Genomic DNA, 23,105 nt, shown 5'->3' on the forward strand with positions numbered 1-23,105 from the left:
TTCACTTAAATATTTGCTGAATTAAGTATTTGCCTTAAGGAAAGAAGCTCTATGGAAAACGATGACCTCCAAACCCTACCCTGTTTTTTCTGAAGGATTCTTGTCTACATACAGGAATTTATTTACTTACCAGTGAAGACATCTCTGAGCATTTGGTAAGAAATTAGAGATTCACACTTTCTCCTTAGGTCAAAAGAGATTCTTTCTCCACCAGGCTGACTTTGTGCTGTATCCTCAGAGCCACCACCCAAGGTGACTGCACAACCTATACACTGAAGGGCTCGCAGTCTCTTTCACTTCCTTTTGTGGTTTTCAAGGCCGAAACGAGAGGGAGAGTTGTTTTTTTCCACCAGAATATTGCACTCTTCAGTTATTTTATGAATATGTGAAAATGTTTTTAAAGCAAGAGCTTTATTCTTATCTGTGGGTGCAGAGAAAGATGGCAAGACCCCACACAAGCTCACAACACCTCAACTTCATGCTTACTGTTTTCTCTGCATAACCTCCTCCACAGAGCAGATGCTTCAGTGAACAGTAAAACTCTACCCAGACAAATGGAAAGCACAGTACTGTGGCTACCAGAGGAATATGCTGTTAAACTGCACTCATCATTCCCTGCAGAGCATTCCCCATCCTTTACATCTGCAGGAAAGGGCGAGCTGACACCAATACAAAGTGGGGTTTTTGTCACCCATACCCGATCCTTGCTGGTTTATCTGTAAAACAAGGCGCCTACATTGAAAACACTTACTAGACAGTCATAAATACACTTCATTTTATTCCAGATATTTGGTAGAAGGAAGAAGTAATTTTGCTTTGGAGATCCAGGACACAAAGAAAGCTCAGCTTACAGCAGTTGCTTCTCAGTTTTGCAAGTGTAGTAATGAGCTCGTATAAACCAGTATTGGAATAGTCCTGCCACTGAAACATCCTGCATTCATTTCACACTGGGTCAGCGTTTTGAAGGATGTCTCTTCACAACACTGCTCTCAAAGCAATCTCAGTATCAGCAGAGCAGACCAAAAGCAATAATCTGAAAAGTAGTTCCTGTTTCTCTAATAGTCTGTGGTGTAAAAACACCTAAAAATACAGAAACATCACCTGCAATCTTCTGCTCCACAGTCCTTTCCACTGGTTTATACAGCAATACAAAGCTTTAATAATAATTTGTCCAATAAGATTAAGATATCAATCAAATAAAACATAGTAGCTGCCTCCTCTTTTTGAAAGGAAATGGAATTCTGATCCTTCTTTTGCAGAGAAGACAATTCTGAAGGTAAAACTATACTTATCACACAGACTAAGATAAATAGGTCAAAAATATTTTATCAAAGGAAATACTTTCAAAACCTTTGAAGGCTGATGATTTGCTCCTGAGATGAAAAATACATATACACATGAGAACATTACAAATGAAAACATGATGGGTTTGAAGAAAGAGGTTGTAAAGAGCCTCAATCCATTCAAAACTGTATTACTTGCTATACAGGGCTGCTTGAAAATAAAATAAAAATGTACAAAAATTTACTAAATTTGGGACACGATACAGTACAGGATCCAGTGTTTTGGCTTAGAATTTGATAAAACAATCCTAGAAATCATTTGTTTTTATTTAGATGGAAACACACTTGACAAGTACATCTGCTTTACATGTCCAAAGGACTACAGCAAATAACTTGTATGTCATTCCCTATCATGCAGCTCAGTCACGAAGAGGAGGGACAGGAAAGAAAGCTGCTGAGGCAAATTTTGCCAACCATCAGCAGAGTCACTAAGGGATTCAGAGAGGCATTCAACAAGCTCTTTGAGCAGTCTCTGAAGGTGAAGTGTCAAGTTGCACAGACACTGGGAAAATGAGAAGTGCATCTGCACTTACTTTGGGTTTTTTTGTTTGTTTGTTTATTTCTGTTTTTTTTTTTTTAAAAGCATCTATTGGCATGGAAGCAGAAAGCAAAAGTGAGTCTTAGAAAGGTTTCACTACCCAGCATAAGCAACCACACTGCAGATATGAAAAGCATAGTGCAGGAATTACAGCAAAACCACTAAAAGGTTAAGGATATTTTACCTTTATCCATTTCCATAGGCAATTTATCCTCAATTCCAAATTTTCATCATTGATCTCCAGCTCACAATTAGCCACTCTCAAAGAAAGAAATACACAAGTAAATTGCTCTGTTTTCATACTAGACTTTGAAATAAGGATGGAAAACTATCATGGTGAGCTATTGCTAATTGTAACCATTTTACAGTTAATCACTGATTAATCTGTAAAAGAGAGACCTTTGAATGAAGTCTGTGGGGAAAAAAACCCTATGTTCTACATGGTCATATTTCTTTCAGCTGATCATAAAAGAGACCAGGTCTGATTTTATATAAATAGGCAGCAGACAGGTCAGAAATCCCCTCACCTTTCATACCACATGGCAAATTTACTCAGCAGAACCATTTCTACTGAATTACAGCCCTATCAGGGACAACATATTTGCAAACAATTCACAGTTAAACTAAACCTTAGAGAAACTAAACCTGATTTACTGGCTATAGGTCAATACTCAAGACTTTCAAAGAGTACAAAAAAGTTCAGTGTATGAGCATCCATAAAATCATAGAATGGTTTGGGTTGGAAGGGACCTAAAAGATGATCTAATTCCAGCCCTTCACCATGGGCAGGTACAGCTTCCACCAGACCAGGTTGCTCAGAGCCCCAACCAAACTGGCCTTAAACACAACTTCTCCAGGCAACCTGTGCCAGTGCCTCACCACCCTATGAATAAAAAACGTGTTCCTAACATCTAATCCTTAGTTTAAAACTTCTTCCCTTGTCCTATCACTATCAGCTTGTGTATTAAGCTCTCTTCCATGTAAGTCAGCTTGTTGTTTTGTTAAAAACTGTGCTGGACTGAGAAGCTCTATCTGAAGATACATAGAAAAGAAGACAGAGGAAACCATATACACCTAAGGCTGTTATCAGTTTGCCATTTTTTCCCTGGATAGGAACAGCTCAGAACCTATAAGGAGTTTATACCCCTAAACACTGTTAAATCACAGCTCTGTCTGTCGCCTTAGCCTGTAATTGCCAGTCCAGCAAGGAAAACCAGACCAGCTTTGCAGAGCCACAGCCAGATGGAGATCCAGCAGCAGCCCCTGCTGCCAGAGCACACCACTGCCATGGCCCAAGGCATCCAGCAGGATGGAGAGCTTTGATAATCCAGCCTCTAAATCCTGACATCCCCACTGCTGCATGTCCATGGCTGCTGTGGCGAACATGCTGCAGCCTTCCCCTCCTGCTTCCAGCACAGAAGCAATTTATTGTGCTTTTTTTAGTAAAGGTTGGTGGAGAATTCAGTGAATTGCCATGAGGGAAATAAGGTTTCAAATTCAATTACAATGTGGAAAACAAATTACCGCATTTACTTTGCCTGCCTGTTTTGAGCCCTACTTAAGTCTGTATACAAACGTGGAGTTAAATATTCATCTGTCAAGACTTGCCTACATGTTGTTTTATTGATATTTGTCAATAAAGAGCAATATGCAGCTGCTCATATCCTAAGTTTAAATAGGTATCATGTACTAGGACAGAATTTTCACATTTTCAACACAGGGCACAATTCTGTGTGTAAACCAACACGGGTAATGTTTTGAAAGATACTGAAGTAGAATGAAGTTATTAAATATAAATTACCTTATTAACTTTATATTAAAATTATCTTAACAGAAGTAAAATAAAATTCTTCTTCAGATTTCAAAACTCAGATTCTTATCATAGATATAATGTTGTTAAGGTTACTTCCCTTTTAATCTCTGAGGAGCTATAAAATACAGGTGTGCTCTTATTTTTTTAATTCATACATATGAATTAGAATTGATAGAAAGAATTCCTTTTTAATATCAAATAAATGACTCAGAGATGTGCAGTCATTCCCCACAATCCACTAATCAGTACACAAACATGCATCTTTTCAGAAAGTTATTTTGCCTGCATATTCCTAAATGTATCTGCTAAGCCCTAATTAGGGAACAGAATAGTATTTAAGAATAACAAATAAAAAAAAAACCCACCCCACAACCCCAAATCCCACACCCAACAAGTTAATAAGCAGAAAAAAGAATTGATTTTCCATGCTCACCAAGTAATTAATTACACAATCATAATTTAAACTGCAGATTGTTCAATCTTATAACATCCACATCTGGGAAAAAAAAAAAGACTGGGGGAGAAGCATGCATTCCATACAAAATTTGGTTCTGTATTTGAACATGTGTCATTCAAGGGCTTATGAGAAAAATGGAGGTTCTTCTTCATGACCAGAGTTTTATTATCTAGTTTTATGTGGCTTGTTAGCAGCTGCTGTAATGCAGTTCAGAAGTTCTCATTTAGAGTTTAACATGCTTACTAATTATCAGAATTTTCCTCCCTTCTTTCAATGTACACCCATGCACCAAGAAAAAAAATAAAGAAAAATAAAAATTTAAAAAAGTCCTTAGGAACAGGAACAGCACCATGCAGTCCTCTCCTTAGTTACTGAGTAGCTCCTGCTTTTCTAATCTCTTGTGTACTATACCTGAAAAAACTCCTTATCAGAAAGTTGATTCTGCTTCTATAGCCTGTGCCACAGCAAATATTGTATTTCAACTTCAAACGACCTGCTCTTCCACACACAGCAAAAAATAAATAAAAATAATAAAAAAAAATCCAATTGCAGGACTTAAGATCCCCCAGCTCTGTGTATTTCAGTTTCCAGCTCTGTTAGCCTTACCCACATTTAGTGCTGCCTGTCAGCGCACTGACTATAATAAGCATATAGTCCTTGTCAGTCTCAGGAAGGATAATATATTCTCACTTCTCATATTTAAAAAGCATTTTTCCTTCCTGAAACTGAAGCTAACATTTGACAGCAAGCAGCTACTTTGTTCGACTTCCTGAAGGAGGAAAAGTACTTGGAGAAATTCCTCCATGTCCATCCCAAGCTACAGTTTCAGGGTGGTACAGGGGCACAAAGAGTTACCTGAGGATGAGCATGTGGGAAGCAGGAGTGGTTCATTTCTTCCAGAAGTACTTTATACAAACAAGCAGAGCCCAGCAGAGCTGAGCATGTGGAAAATGGTGATTACTAAATTTATGCACTCTCATGGTGTCCACAGAGAACAATTCATCTACTTCTGCTCAGGTCTCTAATCTCCTTCCCTGCAGTGAGAGGAAGGAAAGAGTGAAAGATTTTTTTTTTTTTTTTTTTCCTATTAAGCCAGTAACAGTGTGAGGAATAGCACTGTACACCACAGGGCAGCAGATTGAAAGGAGCTCTTTTTCCTGCAGAAAACTCTCTCCAAAACAACACTCTGACACAGAATTCTGTAGTTTTTTTCCCTGATCTATCACCTACCTCCACCTCTAGGCAAAAGGGAACAATTGGAAAAGCTAGTGCTGCAAAGGAGCACTTGAGACACTTTGTGGGTCCGAGCTGTGTAACTGGAGTTTTGGCTCCAGAGTCTGCAAGTGAGAGTTTGGATTCTGTAACTTCCCCATATTTGAGTATTCCTAATATCACACCTAAACAAATGAACTGGAAAATAGTTATCAACTCTTGTGCCCTGGAGCTGTTTCCCATTGCAGGTACTTCAGCACCAGTACCAACCCAGGCTTCCAGACACCAGTCATTTTCCCTGTGTCAGATTTAAAACCTCTTCATTATTTGAAAGGACTACATTAATATTTTCTAAGAAAACCACAGTGAAAATTATGAGTTTTTAGAGAATAAGAGTCTGAAATATCTGAATCGTAGTTTTAGAAGACTTTCTGATGTCTCCTGTAGCAGAATCCTGGTCCTGCTCACCACTGTCACAAACTGCATGTTATTTCAAATCACATGTTGCTGGTCACAGATGCCTTGACGCCAGCAAAACACAAGCAATCACTGAAGGGCTTGGCACATGCCTTTAATCAACACTGTTTAGCCCTGGGGGGGAAAAAAATAATGTGAGAGTTTGAGATGCATGCAACACCCCTAAAACATTCCTATTTTCTAAATGATGTAAGCCTTTAAATCAGCAAGTCATAAGACATGCATGGTGAAACTACTTGATCTCTTTTTCATGTAGAACCTACCACTGTGTTATCTCAACATTTTCTGTAAGCTACATGAGGCACAAAACTCAGTTAAGATTCATTTTTAATCAGGATGCAGCCCCATACAAGACCTAAGTGGCATTTGGGACCTAGCAAAGAGGGCACAATATTCACAGGGATAAGGTACATGATGCACACCACGTTACAACACCCTGGTATTAGGTTTTAAAATGGTAAGCCTACTTTTCTCCAGCAGCTCAACTGCAATTGGTGACAACAGCCCTGAAAAACCCCATAAAAAACTAGTGAACTGTTCAGTTGGCATTGGCCACCTGAGAAAAGCAACCATAATGGTGTTAAAAGGTAAGAGTTGTTAAAACCAGGAAGCAATAATTCCCCACAGTTATGATGAACGGACACTTGTTTGTTTAAACTCCATGAAAATCCTTTGAAGAGGTAACTCACTTGGGTTTTGAAGTTCCTTTAAATTCCTTATTAACACACACAATGTTAATATTGTTCTCATTTCTATAAACAAAAAGCTTTTCGTATATGCCATGCACAAGCAGCCCTTACACAGGAAATAAATGAATTGAACAGTTGAAGAGGAAATTCTCTACGCTGAAGACCAAGGGCAGCCCTCACCAGCACAAGCCAGATCTCCTGCTGGCTAGGCACAGCAGCTGGGCATTTCTCTCACCCTTGACTGTATGGCAGGAATGTTGTTCTAAAGACACCCCCTATGCAGGACAGGGAAAGGATGTAAAAAAATCATGGTGCACAACCCACCTCTTGGGTTTGGACAAATACAACAACCCCACCATACCCTCCACAAACACAAAAGCCACGGCAATCACCCCCTGCTGCCTCACCTACCTTGTCAGGCTGAAGGAGTGCCCTTCACCTGCAGGTCTGGTGAGCTTGTTTGTCCCCTGGATCAGTTAGAGATTAATAACTCATGAAGAACACTGCTTTACTGTATTATCACACATAACTCAAGAGCACACAGAGGTAATTACAGCGCAACACTCAGCTCAGATTACCAGAACCTGGTCAAGTTAAGCTGCTGCACTACAACCACTCTGCTTTCCAAAATGGACAATGGTTTTTAGCAGTAAATTGATGCAACTTGCTCCCAAGTTTAAAGTACATCTTAATAAAATTCACACTGCTCTATATTTAGAATAAAAATAAGCCAAAACACAAATGCTGAATAATTTTATGCACTGATAGTAATTCTGATTTCATTGTACATACCATAAAAATCAGACGTTTTGCAAAGTCTTCACTAGAACCACATTTTGCACAATAATTTCCAAGCTTTTTTTTTAAAAAAAAAGAAATGAAAGGCCTCTTTTAAGAATTAAGATTTTTCAGGCTTTTGAAAGCCATCCCCAGGTGTCTCATCCCACATAACTTTCTTGAATGCTCTAGAACTGCTAATCCATAGGAGAATAATTGAAGTACAAAAGGATTCTACCCCCAGAGGTGAAATGCAACCACTTAATAAGGAGAGTTAGTGCCAGACCGAATAAAAAGGAATGTACAGTATGTTTGTATTAAGACAGGGACATTTTGGCAAGAGCCAGTTGAAGAAAAGGCTGATAGCAGTATAATTGCATAAAACTGAGAAAAACTTCAATTCTGTCAAAAACAATTGACTTTTTCTGTACCAGTGACTTTGCTTTGATTCTTAACTCACCGATTCTGAAGAGAGACTTACTTAGCCAGTAAGTTTAATTTCCTAACTCAGCTACTGTATATTACAATATACAGTAATATATTGCAATAATAGATTGTATTTATTATATGCAATATAAATAATACATATATACTAGTATTCAATTAAGGAAGTGAATTATCACAAGATAGTGAATGGTGGCAAGAGATGGCAAAGAGGAAAAAGATTTTAATAACTCATTGCAACAAGTTGTCATTAAGCCCTTGTGATACAAAATACTTCAAAAGCAACATGCCTTCAAATATTATTTGCTTTTACAATTTTACAGTTCAGGGAATTTATGGAGCTTGGAGATTTTAAGTCTGCTGTAGACACTGACTTTGATGTCTGATTTAGAATACCTGTTCCACGGTAGAAGTGAAACTAGGAGCCTTCTCTCCTGTGAGCCAGCAATACTACAGCGTTCAAGAGAGTTGTGTGGCATATGACAGGCTCCTGAGCTTAAGCAGCCAAATGTCTCAGCCCACCAGGAAGGTGAAGCCTCAAGTAAATAAATAAGAAGTCACCCTAGCCCAGCTTTCTAGCTGGAGCTCAAAGACTGGGCAGTCCCCACAAGGAGCAGCAAGTGGCCAGGTCAGGGTGCTCAGCCAGAAGCAGAGGCAGTGCCAGGGAGTTCTGCGCCCTATCCCTACATCTTCTACCTTGAGAAGCCACCAGGAATGGGCAGGGGAAATCTGCTCTCAAGTTTTGCAGGCTGAGGCCTCTCGTACTTCACAGAAACAGAAGATGCAGTTGGAAACTTCTCAGTTGACTTCTGCTTCTCAAGCACCACAAAGTCCCCAGTGGTGACCAGCAGAGCCAAGAGCCCGGCACGGAAACATCACGCACCCAGCTAATAAAAAGCCAAACCCTTGAAAGGGCCAGAAGAAATTCAGCCACTGAACCAGGCCGTGATTTTTAATCACTGTTCACCATTGTTTCTCTCCTAGCCTCATCTAATTCTGGCCACACCAGCATCTGGGTGAGAGTGAGGGGAAGGCTACACCTCCAAGCTACATTATCGCCTGTGCTGCAAGGCATTTGTTCAGAAGTCATTAATAGATCACAGAATTGCACATGTCACACTACAGTGCCACCACATTTTTCCTTCTTTCCAGGCTACTTAACTTGTTTCACATTAACATCTGACATACTTAGCATTAATACTTATAATGAATGCTATGAATGCTGTTTCATTGCTCTGTCCTACCTTCCACTCAGTGTCTTCTCCCTCTAATTTTAACACATTTTATGCTCCATTTTACTGAGTTTCAGTGCAATCAGAGGTGTCAAATTGCTCTGAAACTCATTAGAAATGCATTTCTTTACATGTCTAGATTTGCAGGCTACTGTAGCAGAAATTTTCCTTCTCTCCTGCTTTTACTCAATTCTCCATACGTTCTGTTATCACTTTACTGCTGTGTATCTGTACCCTGGAACCACAGCTGACTTCTACATGGCTTGCCAACATTTCAACAGAACCACATCCTCCCTTCCCTACATTTACTTCAAAAGACTTTTCTTCTGCTAAAGGCTTATCTCTGTTAAAATGCTATTTCCAAGGCATCTAGCTGAAGGAACCACTAAAAATGCCTCTTTCCATTTCCTCCTTTGTGCTCAGGTTATTTACACAACCTGGTGCTCTGGGGATACTCTCCCTAAGCAGAGTTCTCCGTCCCTTTGTCACGAGTACAGGAGCTTGTTGACAATGGCCTGATTACATCGAGCTGCCCACTGCTACGCATTTGATTAAAATGTTTTGACCATCAATAGCTGGAGGCAAAGTTTATTCACAGATTTAACAAGATGAAAAGGATCATTCTGATCATCTAAGTGTAAATATTCATCCTGGATCACCTTATATTCAGGACAGTTAATATACATAGTATCCCATTCTGGAATAGAAAGCCATTTTCTCCTCTCACAGAAATAGAGTTCCAGCTACAAAATTCACAGTCAGTAATTTGATTAAAATATTGAATTGACAGAAATTTTTTGAAGGAAGTCTACCCAATATTAAGAGAACTAGAGGAAAAAGCCCACAAGTGTCTCATTTTAAAATAACTCCTTGCTTCTTATTTTTCCTTTTCCTCTGACAAACCCCCCATCCTGGGAAGACAACTTATATATCAAATGCATAACACTGCTTTAAGACACAGCAGTGCAAAACACTGCAGCTGGAGGGCTGTATCATAGATCTCACTGAACCCAAGACATACTGACAAACAGTGCCAAGTACTGCCCAGCTATGAATAGGATTTTGACTGGAATGCTGGGAGATGAGATAGTCCCTAACTGGGACTTCAGTAGTGGGGGAAAAGTCTGATAACCGCAGTTTTAAGCATTATGGGTGCTGACAGAAAAAGGAACAAAATACTTGTCAAAGGCAAATCACAGTTATTATTTGTTTTTTATTTTTTTATTTATTAACAGCTTCCTTGGTCAATATTTGATTTTACTTGTTACCCAAATGTAACACATTCCTTGAACAAGCTCTCCTTTCCAATCTGGAGATCTCCCAACCACATTCATTAATTTGTCTACAAAAGAAACCAGCTCTATGATTCTGTACAACAAACTAATTTTGTTTGTACTGTGCAAATTATTACTTTCCCAGTTTCAGCAATGCCTAGAAGCATTTCAGCAATGGTACTTACCAGAACCAAAGTGATTTTGGCCTCTCAGGCTATATTTAAAAGAAGCCTCTAGAGCAAGGAGTGGACAGTTTCCAGCAAACCCATGTCAAATTGCAACTCTCCTTTGAAATCTTTTGTGTATTGTCACTTAAAAGGCCATCAATGAATACAAATTTTAATTTATTTTAGGAAATCAACATCGAGATCACCAGGAAGTCAATATTATAAGGCCAACGAGAATTATGGGGTAAAATAGACATTGTCAGACAAGAGTTAAATGGAACCTCAAGCCAACCCAAAGGACATACAGACATGACTGGATAGTGTATGAACTGAACACTACATTTACTGGCTTTGAGGGGATTTTTTTTGATCCTGAATGTTGGATGAGAAGTGGGGGGAGAAATGGTAAAAGCAAAGTTCCATTTCTTGGCACTTCCCCACGTTTGCTTCAATAAGGGGCAGCGGTGATTAATTTGGCCCACAGAAACAGGAAACTCTCTAATGAGAGGAAAACGTATTTTCATGCAAGTTCTGCATAAAGCAATTTGTTCTGCTTTACTTCCCCTCATTTTTGAAGGAAGAGAAATATTTGAAAGCAGTTTCCTTATCTTCACCTTCCTTTCTCAACATTTTAAAGTATCAACACTCCTTGATAAAGCTCAACTTTAGAAAAACCTCAGAAAGGCTCCAATCCCCAGGAAGGCTTGTAAAGCAGCTATTTTTCTTTGTCAGTGGTCTCTAATGCACCTAGAGATGCAAATCTCTGCTAAGATTTGCCCTAATGATTGCATAGGTCTTTCCTGAACACACTGTATAGCAAATTTTCAATCACTGTAGACCAGTCAACAAAATGCAGCAGGTTATGCAAAGCCAGGAACAAGAAGAATAAAAACCCAATGTTCATTACTGTATTTTCAAAGGTAAAACAACAAAGAGAAGCTGTCAGGCAGGCCACAGTTGTCCTTCTAGCATTTAAAAAATAAACAACAAAGACATTTTTCAAAGACTGGAGCAGCATGCTATTAGTGTCTCATTTAGTTATCTCCTACTGCAAGGTGGAAACCCAAAAGGTTACTGGAGTTTCTTGAACATAATCCCATCGTTTCATACCTGTTTACAGGCAGAGATACAACAGCAGCAGCGGGGAACTATTTTTTTTCCTGTCAGTGTTAGAAGACACCTTGCTGCAGTGAACGCTGTCCTGAATTCAAATTACCTCAGCTCCCCACGAGGCATCTGCAATGTCTGAGACTGCCAACAGACAGCACAGCGCCAGCAGATGGACATTTAGAAGTCGGTGGTCAGAGGAAAACTTTCCAGAGAGGGTGAAAATCTGCATTCCAGTGCACAAAGCCGGGGAAGTGGTGCGAGAGTTGAATGCCACAGAAGTTAATCTAGTTTATGTGCAGCGAGGCCAGAGGCGACTGTGCTGATGACAGCAGCAAGCTATTTCTTGCTGTGAGAGTGAGTTACTGTGTCCCTGTGCTCTGAGTGGTGGCTTCATGCCTTAATTAAGTCGGCTAAGTGGGGGTAGAAGCTCCAAGGGCAGCTCGATCCTCAGTGGAATGGAAGTGGTGCCACATTCACACCTCGCAGAGCTCTTGGCTTCTCAAAGTGCTGATCAAGCAAGTTGTGGCCTAGACCTGTCTCCAGGAGGGAGCTAATTTTGAGTTAACATGCACACACACATCGGAAGTAAAGATTCACTCAAGTCGCACAAACTCTGAATTCTAATTTAGCAGGGAAAAAAAGACACCAAGTCCACAACAGTTATTCTCTTCAAAAACAGATTGTTAATCGCGTTACCCCTCACAACACCCTTCTCTAAACCCTCTCCAGATACCAGGTTTGACATTTTCCATCCATTTCAAAGTATCTCTGAAGATTCAAGTACTCTTTTGTCTAAACTTTTAAAAGTCAGCTTCTAATGAGAGATAAATTTTGCTTTGTCTGTAGGCAGTTAAACACACCAAGCTTTTTCAGACTCACAGGTTAATAAAATATAAATTGCCACTTTGCACATGACAATGAAGGTGAATTTGGGCTATAGTATGAGGAAGAGCAGAAAGATTTTTCTGTTACATATCAGAAACTTTGCAGTGCACAACAGAAGGCTGATGCTGTAAGAGAAAGCTTCAGTAGCTTATCTCAGCACCAGAAATGTTTTTGAGCAACAAGAATGGAAACACTCCTTGATCTTCTGCCTCCCAGCACATAAAGTTGCAACATTCCCTCCTTCATCAGCCCAGTGTCAAAAGCTGTGAGGCAACTATTGAGTGCACAGGAATTAACAATAGTCTTTATTATGTCTTTGCACTAATTAACGCACAATTTACTAGTTTGAGAAGAGTTCTGATATGCTTCCCATATGCATTATCCAGAATTGTTTCAAATGCATTTACAGCTCATAAAACAGATTTACTTTCTCAGTTCCTTTCCAGATACAGATCTAAGACAATTGCCTGAGTACTGTCCCCCAGGCAGTAATGTCAGTAACTCTCATATTGCACAACATTTGGCATAGACAAGCATTGGAGATGGGCTACACTAACTCCTTTCCTGTAAGATTTTCAAGCAGGTCACAGGCAGAGTACTGCATTTCAAAACCCTTTTCAGATCCAGTTAGTATTTTATAAGCCAGAGAAGCCTAAACACCTGCCTTTCTTTTTTTTTTTAATAGAAGAAAGAACACATCTAGCTTTGTGTTGCAACTGTGAATTAATTTTATTGCAGAATCTAGGCAGTCTGGTGAGCTTTTGTCAGCCACAGAAGCAAGTGCAGTCACATTCTGACTACCGAGAGCTACAAAGCTGTCCTGGGTTTATAGGATGCTGGAACACTTGCTCCAGCAGCTTCTGCAACAGGAAGAGCAGACAGGGTGCCAAAGTTCCACTTTGAGAATAGAAGTCATGTTCAGAAGGCTTCTTCATCTCATCTTCCAGGAGAATTGGATTATGAATGGGAAAAAAAAAAGAGAGGCTTTATATGCACTTATATAGAGAAATCATCACAAAATCTCCCTTTTATTTCCCACATATTTGGAATTCATTTCCTTATCTTAATTTGTGAGGTTTTCATACCTGGAAGTCACAATACAAGAATCTACTGTGAGTTTGGTTATTGCAGAGCAGGCATACTTGACTAGGAGGATATTGCTTCTGTCGTGGACCTCACAACCTTTCTGCAACCCAAAAGCCAGCAAGAGTGGTCACACTGAAAGGCTGCATCTTGCACAAATGTTCAGTAAATAAGTCACCTGGTGGAGCTAGTGTGAGCACAGATGAAAAGAGTGGCAATAAATAGATTGTAGATGAGTATAAATACACTACCCAGGAGTCTAAGGTAACAGAGAGCAACTGCAGAAGACTAAACAAACTAAATTACAAACTAACAGGAAACACAGAGTCCTGGTTGTAAGTATACCTCTGTTTGAGGAGATTAAAAATCCAAGTCTACATGCTGCAAACACAATTACCAATTTCTCTTTCCCAATGCAAACAAACACATAAAGCCTCGGGGGGAAAAAATATCCCACCACCAATAAAATATTGTGGTTTCATGAGCAAATCCAAAGTCGCTACACATTAAATCTAAAAGAAAGGATCCTGTGAACATCATTGTGATAGTCTGTTCTTCTCTGTGCGTACTCATTGTTAAATTAAGCAGGGCTCTTGCTCAGGAAGTCATGGACTGTCCCAAAGCAAAATACCCCGTCCTAAGTATTTGACGTGTCATAATTCCCAACATCATAACAACCATATGGCAGAGATTTCAAGCTTTATTTCACCCCCATAAAACCAAGGTGCCGTGGCACCACAAGCATGAGGACAGCACATTGCACACACAGCACATCGCACTTGCTGTCACATCACACAGCTCAGACCTGGAAACATGGGCATGTGCGTTCACTTGCTGATAAAGGACAACCTTCTGAAGTCCAGATTTTATGACTGTACTTCTTCAGGGTGGCCAAGGTAACACAGGTAACCTGCCAGAGTCTGACTGTCCCTTTCAACATTATGTAGCTGCCTTCTGAAGTGTAACGTGTCAAACAAGTCTAGCACAGGTTGCCGCTGAAGGGGGAAAAGAGAGAGGCACCGGGGAGGGGCAGGTGACACGATCTGTGAGAGGAGGAACATTGCTTTCCTGCCGTCCTAAGAACTACCAGCACAAAAGTCTTAGATATAAAAACATATAACATTCTAACATATAACAATGTAACAAACACGGAGATGAATAAAAAGTACAACTTGAGTACATTCGTGCTGAAGGTAGGAGCTCCGAGGGCGCTGAGGGGTTTCTCCCCATAAGCCCCCGAGTTCAGCCCCTGCGAGCAGCGGCCCCAAGCCCCGCACGGCCGGAGTTCCCCCGGAGAACCTGCCCCGGCTCCGGCAGGTGAGCAGCGCCTTCTGCTCGGGAGCCAGCCCGCCCCCAGCCGCGGCCACAGCGCCGCTGGCCCGGCAGCGCTGCGGGATTACCGGGGCTTACCGGGGGGCTTCCGGGGGGTTACCTGTGCTGTTAGCGGGGGGCTACCGGGGGTTACCTGCGGGCTTACCGGGGGGTTACCGGGGGAATGACCTGCGGGGTTACCTGCGGGGTTACCTGCGGCCGTGCTGCCGGGTGCTGCTCCGCCGGCACCGGGAGCGGCGCTGGATTTCCTGCGGATCGCCACCCTCCTGAAGCGTGCGCCCTCGGCTCCGCTCATCCTCGGGGCGGCGGAGAAACGGAGAAAGGCGGATGGGGGGAGAGGCCGGGGGTTCCGCAGGGTCCCCCGCACTGCCCCGAGGGCAGCGCCTCCCTCGCCGCCCGCCTGCATCGCTCGGCCCTCACCTGCCGCCTCACCTCACCCTCGCCGGCAGCTGGCCGGACACCGCCTCCCGCAGCCCTGCCCTCGCCACCTGCCCCGGGCGGGGTTCCCCGCCGGCACGGCGAGGCACGGCCCTCCGCTCCCGGCCCGGCTCGGCCCGGCCCTGCCCGGGGATGCGCGGAGACTTTCTCCGAGCCGGGCGCCCACGGAGCGGGTTCCCCCCGCGGGCACCGCACCTGCTCTGCTTCCTCCCGGAGCCTCGCCGGGAAACCCCGGGCCCGTTCCCCTTCCCGTTCCCCTTCCCGTTCCCGTGGGCGGCCGCGCTCTCCCCCTGCTCACCTCCGCAATGCCTGCCCTGCCGGGGGAGGCCAGCTGCTGTCGGACTGCCAGCGAACATCAAACCAGCTGGCCGTAACGCAGTCCCCCGTGTCTGACGAGAACATTCTCAAAGGCATCTCTGAGTTCCAGTACTTAAAAGTGAGTTTTGATGCCAGGGATGGAGCTGCAATACTTTCATCAATAATAGTTCCATCCAGGCCAAAACTCTTGCCTCTTTGCCAAAGTCTCTACATTTTCATCAATGGGAAAGGCAATCAGCAGGCTGTAATGCTTTGAGATTACAATCACTTCTACAGCAGCAGTGTCTGAAAGCACCTGTTTACCTGGTTAACCAAAACACAGTGTTCAGAAGAACATCTCCACCTGTGCCATTGTGAGAGCTGTCTCTTAAGAGCTTTGAAGTCTGCCAGGGAGCTTGATGCGGTGCAGTTTGTGGCGAACCAGTTGAGAAGCAGTGCTCCTACTACACAGGGATTTCCTCGCCTTTGCAAACCCAAGGTTTTAGGACTTCCCTAAAGGTGGCCTTCTGTTTTGGAACATGTTGCCTCATTTGCCATCAGCAGTAGTTGCAGGATTTCCTCCCAAAAGAGGAGTGCAGTGAGCCACACTCCAGGGATGGCGTTCCTTTGGCAATGGTCCAACACAACCTTTGCCAGGAAGCACATGAATTGCTGGGGCTTGGGAGAACATTCTGGAGAAGCACCCTCTGTACTTACCCTGCTGTTATATCTCTTTTTGACCACTGTCAGAGATGGGAAGTGGGCAGGCAAGACCTTTCATTTGACACATACAGCCACTCTTAGGCTTTTACATATTCCAAAATGGGATTTTATGGACTGCTCAGGCAAGCTGCTGACTTCACAACTTCCTTGACTCCCAAGGGACAAGGATACCTTTTGTCAGCACCCACAGAGCCATGCATACAGCACAGCCACATCTGCAGGGGGGAACCAGAGATGGGGCATCAGCTTCCTCCCAAGTCCTGTGCTACAGGGTGAGGATCCTGCTGAGTCTTCCAGGAGGCTTCCTTGGCATGCAGAACAGCAACCACACCTGCTGATGTCAGGGGACCACCCATGTGAAGCACCAGCAGTGTCTGACCCCTGGAAGGAGAGAGAGGATGACGTGCTTCTTTCCATACCACACATGCAGTAGTGAAGGATCACGAGGCAGAAGCCAAAGGAGTGGATCTTCCACTTTCAGTGTCAGCAGTGAGTGGGGAGGAAGAACTGGTGCAGCTGGGCCATCTGCCACCATGTGCCAATGATCTCACTCTTTTGGCCTCTGTAATCATTCTCTGCCAGAAGAGGCTAGATATCTTACAGCCAACCCCTTCAGTTCCCAATAAAAATGAAGCGGCCAGATCACCTCCTGGATCATTTTTTGTCTGCTTGCAATTGCAAACATGAGGTTTGACTTTTGTAAACATACAAAATAAAGCAGTGACTCAGAGACAGAAGACTGATTTATGTCCTGACTCAGTCACCAGACTAGGGCTGGGCATATAGACATGCATATATCACTTATTACTGAACTTTGTACTTACCTCTTTAAACACAGAGCTTTGCTCCTGGAAGGAGAGCAGCTAAGGAAGCAAGGGCAAACACACCCTACAAATCTTAACTGAATGGTAGGAACTGTGCTAATTTTGATCTCTGCAATGTTATCAGTGAGTGGTAACTTACTACAGTGTCACTCTGGAAAATAAAGGTCACCTCAGAAAAGAGACTCATGTCAACATGGTGGAATTGGAAAACTGGCCACAAAAGCTCCTTTTCTTGAGAAAATCCCCCTGAAGCACACTGATATATTTCAAGCGGTGAGGTGACAGCCTGTGATAGAAGAAATCCAGGCAGACAGTAAACTCCCAGTAATTGCAGAGCATTTGTACGCTGCAGCATGGTGCAGGGTTCCCAGAATAACTTACTGTCTCTCTTCTTTTCAATTAGTTACACACAGACCTGGAGCAGCTGGTTCAAGCTGGCTCTGAGCTGCTGTACACCAGCAGCTGCTCTGTTCTGCCTGCTTTGACAGGGTAAAACACTTCCACTCCTTTTGGCATGACCTTCCTCCTTTTCTGTACACCCTCTGTCCCTGTTGTTCTCCATCTCCGGGCACAGAGAGTCCTTTGGCAACGTCAGCAAAAGGAAAAGCAATTTAAGTATAAAAGGTCAATCAGAGATAGGCATTATCTTGGAAAACATCACCCTAAATGATTAAAAGATCAGTGTAATAACTGAAGAAGGGATTTGAGAACAGAAAAATAAGCTTACATGTAGACAGTACTGCCAATGCTACTTAAAATATATTAAGGTCAGAAAATGGCACTTCTTGGCAAAGATCCTTGCAGCACATGTCCCACCCCAGGAAAAGTGCAGGAGTTACACACCCCTCAGGTGCCTGGGCACCAGCAAGCCACAGCCAGCCCAGCCTGGGCAAGAGCTGGGGCATCCAGCTCCAAGGCTTTTGTGGGAGTGGTGAGAAATGCAGTGGTGGACACTTGAATTAACTCTACCTTATTTGCATGTGGGAGGAACAACAGGAACCCTGCAGATGCACATGGAGGTGGAGGAGAGCAAGGACAGCAGGCAAGACAGCCTCAAGAAAAAGTTGAGAGAGTGCTTCTGGTGTGTGGAAGTCTTGGGAAGCATTCATCTTGTGCTGCTGGAGACCCACAGCATTCGGGGAAATAGGACTTTATAGGCAATCTTTGTTTAGTTTGTAAGAAAACAAAAACATCACTCTGCATGTAAACCATTGTTCCTCCAGTAAACCTCTTTGGATTAATCTTTTACTAATGGAAGCAACCTTCAGGAGACTTGATTTTAACTAGCTCCTTCAGTTGGTTAAAATTTCTACAGAAATTCCATTTCTGTTGTTGCCATTGGTCAAGATTCTTCATTTCTGCTGGAATTTAACCTTACTGTCTCCATAGTTGCACTATAAATCTGTTCCATGATTCAGTTGATAGCATCTAGCTTTGATTTCTCTGAGTGCTCTATCCTGTGCACAGAAAATCTCTGTAGTAACATATTTTTGGAGCATTAATCCACAGGACCCTGAGAAAGAAGATGCATTAACTCAGCACCTAACACTATAACATTTATAAAACTTTCTAAACATTAAAAACATCAACTTGTTTATAGTTTATTTTGAACTGATAGACAGTACCTTCTCAGTGTTCTGAGAAACAAAGCTGCCTTTCTGTTAAGTATGAACCTCCAAATAAAAACTGAATTAGAATGTAGGCTATAATACAGAAAACTCATATTAAATACATAATAATAATCAACCCAAGTCCTGCCTAAGTCACTGTATAACTCATCAGTTTGAATATTCTGTGAACTGCATTTAAACCACAAACCAGTTCTGCCAGCAGGGAAGTATAATGAAGAGCAAGAACCGGTAGAGCAAAAGATTGAGGAGGATACTAATTAGAGAAGAATTTCACTCATCTCAGACCCTCATGCACATTCCAGATGAAAAGTCTCTTCCAATAGCAGCAGCAGCAGCAGCAGCAGCTACAATGCACAAAGCCACTGCAGTGTGTGAAACTGATGCACAGACTAAGCAAGTGAATTTGAGGCAAATACTCAATCTCACTCAAACTGTGATGCAGGCAAACACAGCACTCAAAGATATAAATGTGTCTTTCAGCCTGAGGCTGCAGGCTCTGCTTCTTAGCCTGGGGAGTGGCTTACAAAGAGGAGAGGGACTTGGGCCTGGTGCGTGTTCCCTGCACAGCACCCAGTGTGTGTGTCAGAGCAGCGTGGGGAGACTCGGCGTGTGGCATTATGCTGGTTTCCACCAAAAATGCACTTGGGCTATTTTGTTACTTACTGCCATATCTTAGGAAGGAGCTGCAGGGTCAACAGCAGGAATTGGAGTCAAACATCAGAAGTGACCCATGACAAGCAATCTGAGAGAGGTCAGACAAATCCCGAGTATTAACTGCTGGAACAAAACTGGATGGGTAGACAGCCCTCAGAAGAAAATCCATGGCAGGCTTCTTTCATCCAAACAATGAATATAACATAATATAATATAATATAATATAATATAATATAATATAATATAATATAATATAATATAATGTAACGTAATGTAATGTAACGTAACGTAACGCAATGTAACATAACATAACATAACATAACATAACATAACATAACATAACATAACATAACATAACATAAATCTCTGTTCTGCCTTGCTTGACTGTGTAAGAGGGAACAATATTGTGTTTAATCTCTTTCTCCCTGTTGTCGTTTTGGGCCCCACTGAAGGTAATGATCGGGACTTTCCAGCAGCAGGTTTTGTCCACTTCCAGCTACTGTCATAAAGAATCCTACTTATATCCCCCTAGAGCCAGGGTTTCTCCCTCTGTCACACAGATGGGAGCTAACATGTAGCTTTGCAAGAACAGCAGTATGATAATTAAAGGAAGAAACATCCCTGCTGCTTATTGCCTTGTTGGTAATTTTTTTTGTCTCACCCCTCTTTTTGCAGCACAGAAGCATTTGGTCTACTGCAAGAAAATTCTTTTCATATTTTACTGAAAATACGTGGAGATAAAGGTATCAAACACATCCCTTAGTTTTACTGAAGTTTTACTTAGTTTTACTGAAGGATTGCTGCTTAAAGGGAGTAATTGCTTCTTCTGATCAGTTTTGTCAGGTAAGTCTTGCAGAACGGCACGCATTTAACAGAGCCTGATTGCTTTTAGAAGTTAGAATATTCTTCATTATCATCACCACAGATTAATGAAATGTGTCTTGCTATCCAATTGATGTCAGTCATTTAGATACCCTTAGCAACAGTGCTTTAGCTTTGATTTGCACTAACTAGAGGTGAAAACAAACTTCCATAAGGTCATGTTAGCAGAAAGGAGAGAGAAAGGAAGCTATGCTCAAGAAAATGTTCTACTTTTCTATTTCATCTTTTATTCTGTAATGAGAATCAACAGCCACATTAAAAAAAAATAAATTAAAAAGATGTGGTCATTTGTGACACTTTAGTGGGGTTTAGTGGGAAGATGCTCTAGGATTTCCTTGGAACATTCTCTCCTCCAGGCTGAACAACCCCAACTCCCTCCATCTGTCTCCATAGGAAAGGTGCTTTGTTTGAAGAGTCATGTACTGCTAAGGTGCTGGATACATTAAATATTAACAATTGTCCCTCTGTGAGTGCTTACCTAAACAGTAAAGCAAAATGTTTTGGTTCTCTGCTTAACAAATCAACACAGGTAGAGCATATGGTTGATAAAACATGTTGTGAAAATAAAGGTCTAATTATAACTTCCAGCTCTGGAAGAAAATATACCAGTCCCAGTATTGCAATACTGCTTTAATTTGGGGTTTTTTCCTTGTTGTAAAAACCAAGCTGTCAGGTACTTCGTATTACTTCTAACAAGGCATATGGTACATGCACAGGAGTTTCAACATGCTTCTTAATAATTTATAGTGACTTAAAACAGAAAGACTTCAAAGCTGTTGCTGCATTTACAGACTCCTCTTTAAGTTTTCCTCCCTTGTTTTCCTCCATTCTGTTCTGCATTCCACAGACTCCCTTGGATGTTTCTGGGATGAAACATTATTATATGACTGTGAAAAGGATATAAATGCTGCTCGTATTCCACTTAAACTTGCTGTTTTATCCTGAATCTCAAAAAATAACATTCTATTAATACTTATAATATTTAAAACTTATTTTTACCCCCAGAGATCTATTGTTATCTAATTTTGGAACATAGTACTTCAAACAATCTTTATAGTGTATATAAATGCAAGCTTTATGCACTGCAAACAGCTGTACCTTTCCAAACTGAAATGTGCCATGTGCTTTTATTTCAGCAGAGGTAAACTAAGCATAAATGCACAGATGAGGGGTTTGAAACTTCAGAACCTCCAGAATCTTCATTTGAGTTTTGTCACAGATTTATATTAATGGTTTTGAATACCCTTTTAATGGGTTGTACTCACTGAAAAGGAAATTCACATTCTCTACCAGAATAAGAGCATCTGTATTTTATTGAGCTATCATTGTTGGGGAAAGAAAAGTTTTCCCATGTTCAGGCATTATTTTTGTCTTGTGTCTGGTGAGTCAAATTGCCATTTTGGTTACAAGCCTGGCAGACAGACAGAAGGAGGGCATAGGTCTACAGAAATTAAAACCAGCAAGAGGATGTTAAACTCCAGCTATTTATAGTGAGGCTCTATTAATACTAAGCACTGCAGAAATAGGAAACAAGCTCTGAACCAACTCCAGCACTTGAGCAATGCAGGTTCTGGGACAATGTCTATACCACATGGAGTAAACAACTCACCTTCACATCTAAAAGCACTTTGGTATTTCAGTGTGTGCAGGGCGAGGTATGCGGAGAGGTGAAGGATTACATGTAATCACTTTATTGAGTGTTGATGTTTTCCCATCACACACTCTTAATTTGCCTGTCTGTAGGTGAGAGATAACAGCACCCAATTTGCAAAGATGTTTTGGGAAAGAATTAATATGCATAGAGTGCTGTAAAGATAAAAAGAGTTACTCTGCATTTGTCCAAGATAATAAAAACCTTTGAATGCCATGGTGGCTTCACAGAGGCATTTTCTTTTTAAGTAGTGTAGGACTTTGAGATTGTTGGTATTTGTATTGTGTTTCTATAAGTTCTAATGTTATGTATGGTTTGCAAGGCTGAAATTGAATCACAAACTGGTCACCAAATATTGGGCTCACATCCTCTGCCTTCAGAATTTGCTCTTCAAGGAAGCTCTGCACTCAATGTAACTTTCCATATAATGTTTCCAATCTGAATAACAGCTTCAGTTTTAATACCTCAGCCAATATGACAGCATCAAATAGCAAAAATCAATTTCCTTGAGAGACATAATCAATGCTAAAAAATATGAAAACCCTGCACAGGTAGGAAATCCTATGAATTAATTTAAATGGATACAACTGTCTCATTATTTATTTCCAAAGTTTCCTGATAACTCACTTAAGGGATATGAATGTCCTTCTTCCCACCCACCCTCCCCCCATATAGAGCTTTCTTACAAATAATATTTTCTCAGTCATAAATTGCTATCACAATAAATTAATTTTTTTTTTCTCTAAAAGCAGCCAAAAAATCACATTCCTGTAGTTGGATACTTCCACTATGATACAAGAGAATATATAAATAATAATGAAGGAAATAAGTGTTTTCTAATATACCACTCTAGTCAAAAAGGAAAGAAAATCCTTCTTGCAAAGGTCAATATTTTTTATTGGTTTATTAAGCTTCTGCTGAATTGACAACTATAGCACTGAGCCTTATTTTTGTGCAAAGTTAAGACTTTCTTCTTCTATCCAGGCAGTCACTCAAACTTTCTACTAAGAAAGCGGTTGTGCCTGTGCCTTTACCATAAACAAATCGATGAAAACTGGCTTTATTCCAAATAATTTTTCCCAGGATGCACATAATTACGACTATCTATTTTAGCTCCATCTTTCCTCTCTATCTTGTTCTATAAATAAAATCTTCTATGTTTGTGATTCATA

General features: G+C 41.4%; 1 protein-coding gene across 1 annotated transcript in view; it reads right to left on the reverse strand.

Annotated features, from left to right (window-relative positions):
- The window catches only part of FGD4 (FYVE, RhoGEF and PH domain containing 4), a 104,296-nt gene extending 89,017 nt beyond the window's left edge, over positions 1-15,279 (reverse strand). Inside the window, exon 1 of the mRNA XM_088054922.1 lies at positions 15,026-15,279. Coding sequence (XP_087911048.1) covers positions 15,026-15,239 — 214 coding nt within the window. The 5' untranslated portion in view covers positions 15,240-15,279. The remainder of the gene's footprint in view (positions 1-15,025) is intronic.
- Positions 15,280-23,105: the final 7,826 nt, after the last annotated feature.

This window comes from Pseudopodoces humilis, chromosome 5 (genome assembly GCF_049639895.1).
Source record: "Pseudopodoces humilis isolate 2021_Gansu_Grassland_sample_001 chromosome 5, ASM4963989v1, whole genome shotgun sequence".
In the NCBI taxonomy this organism is placed as follows: Eukaryota; Metazoa; Chordata; class Aves; order Passeriformes; family Paridae; genus Pseudopodoces; species Pseudopodoces humilis.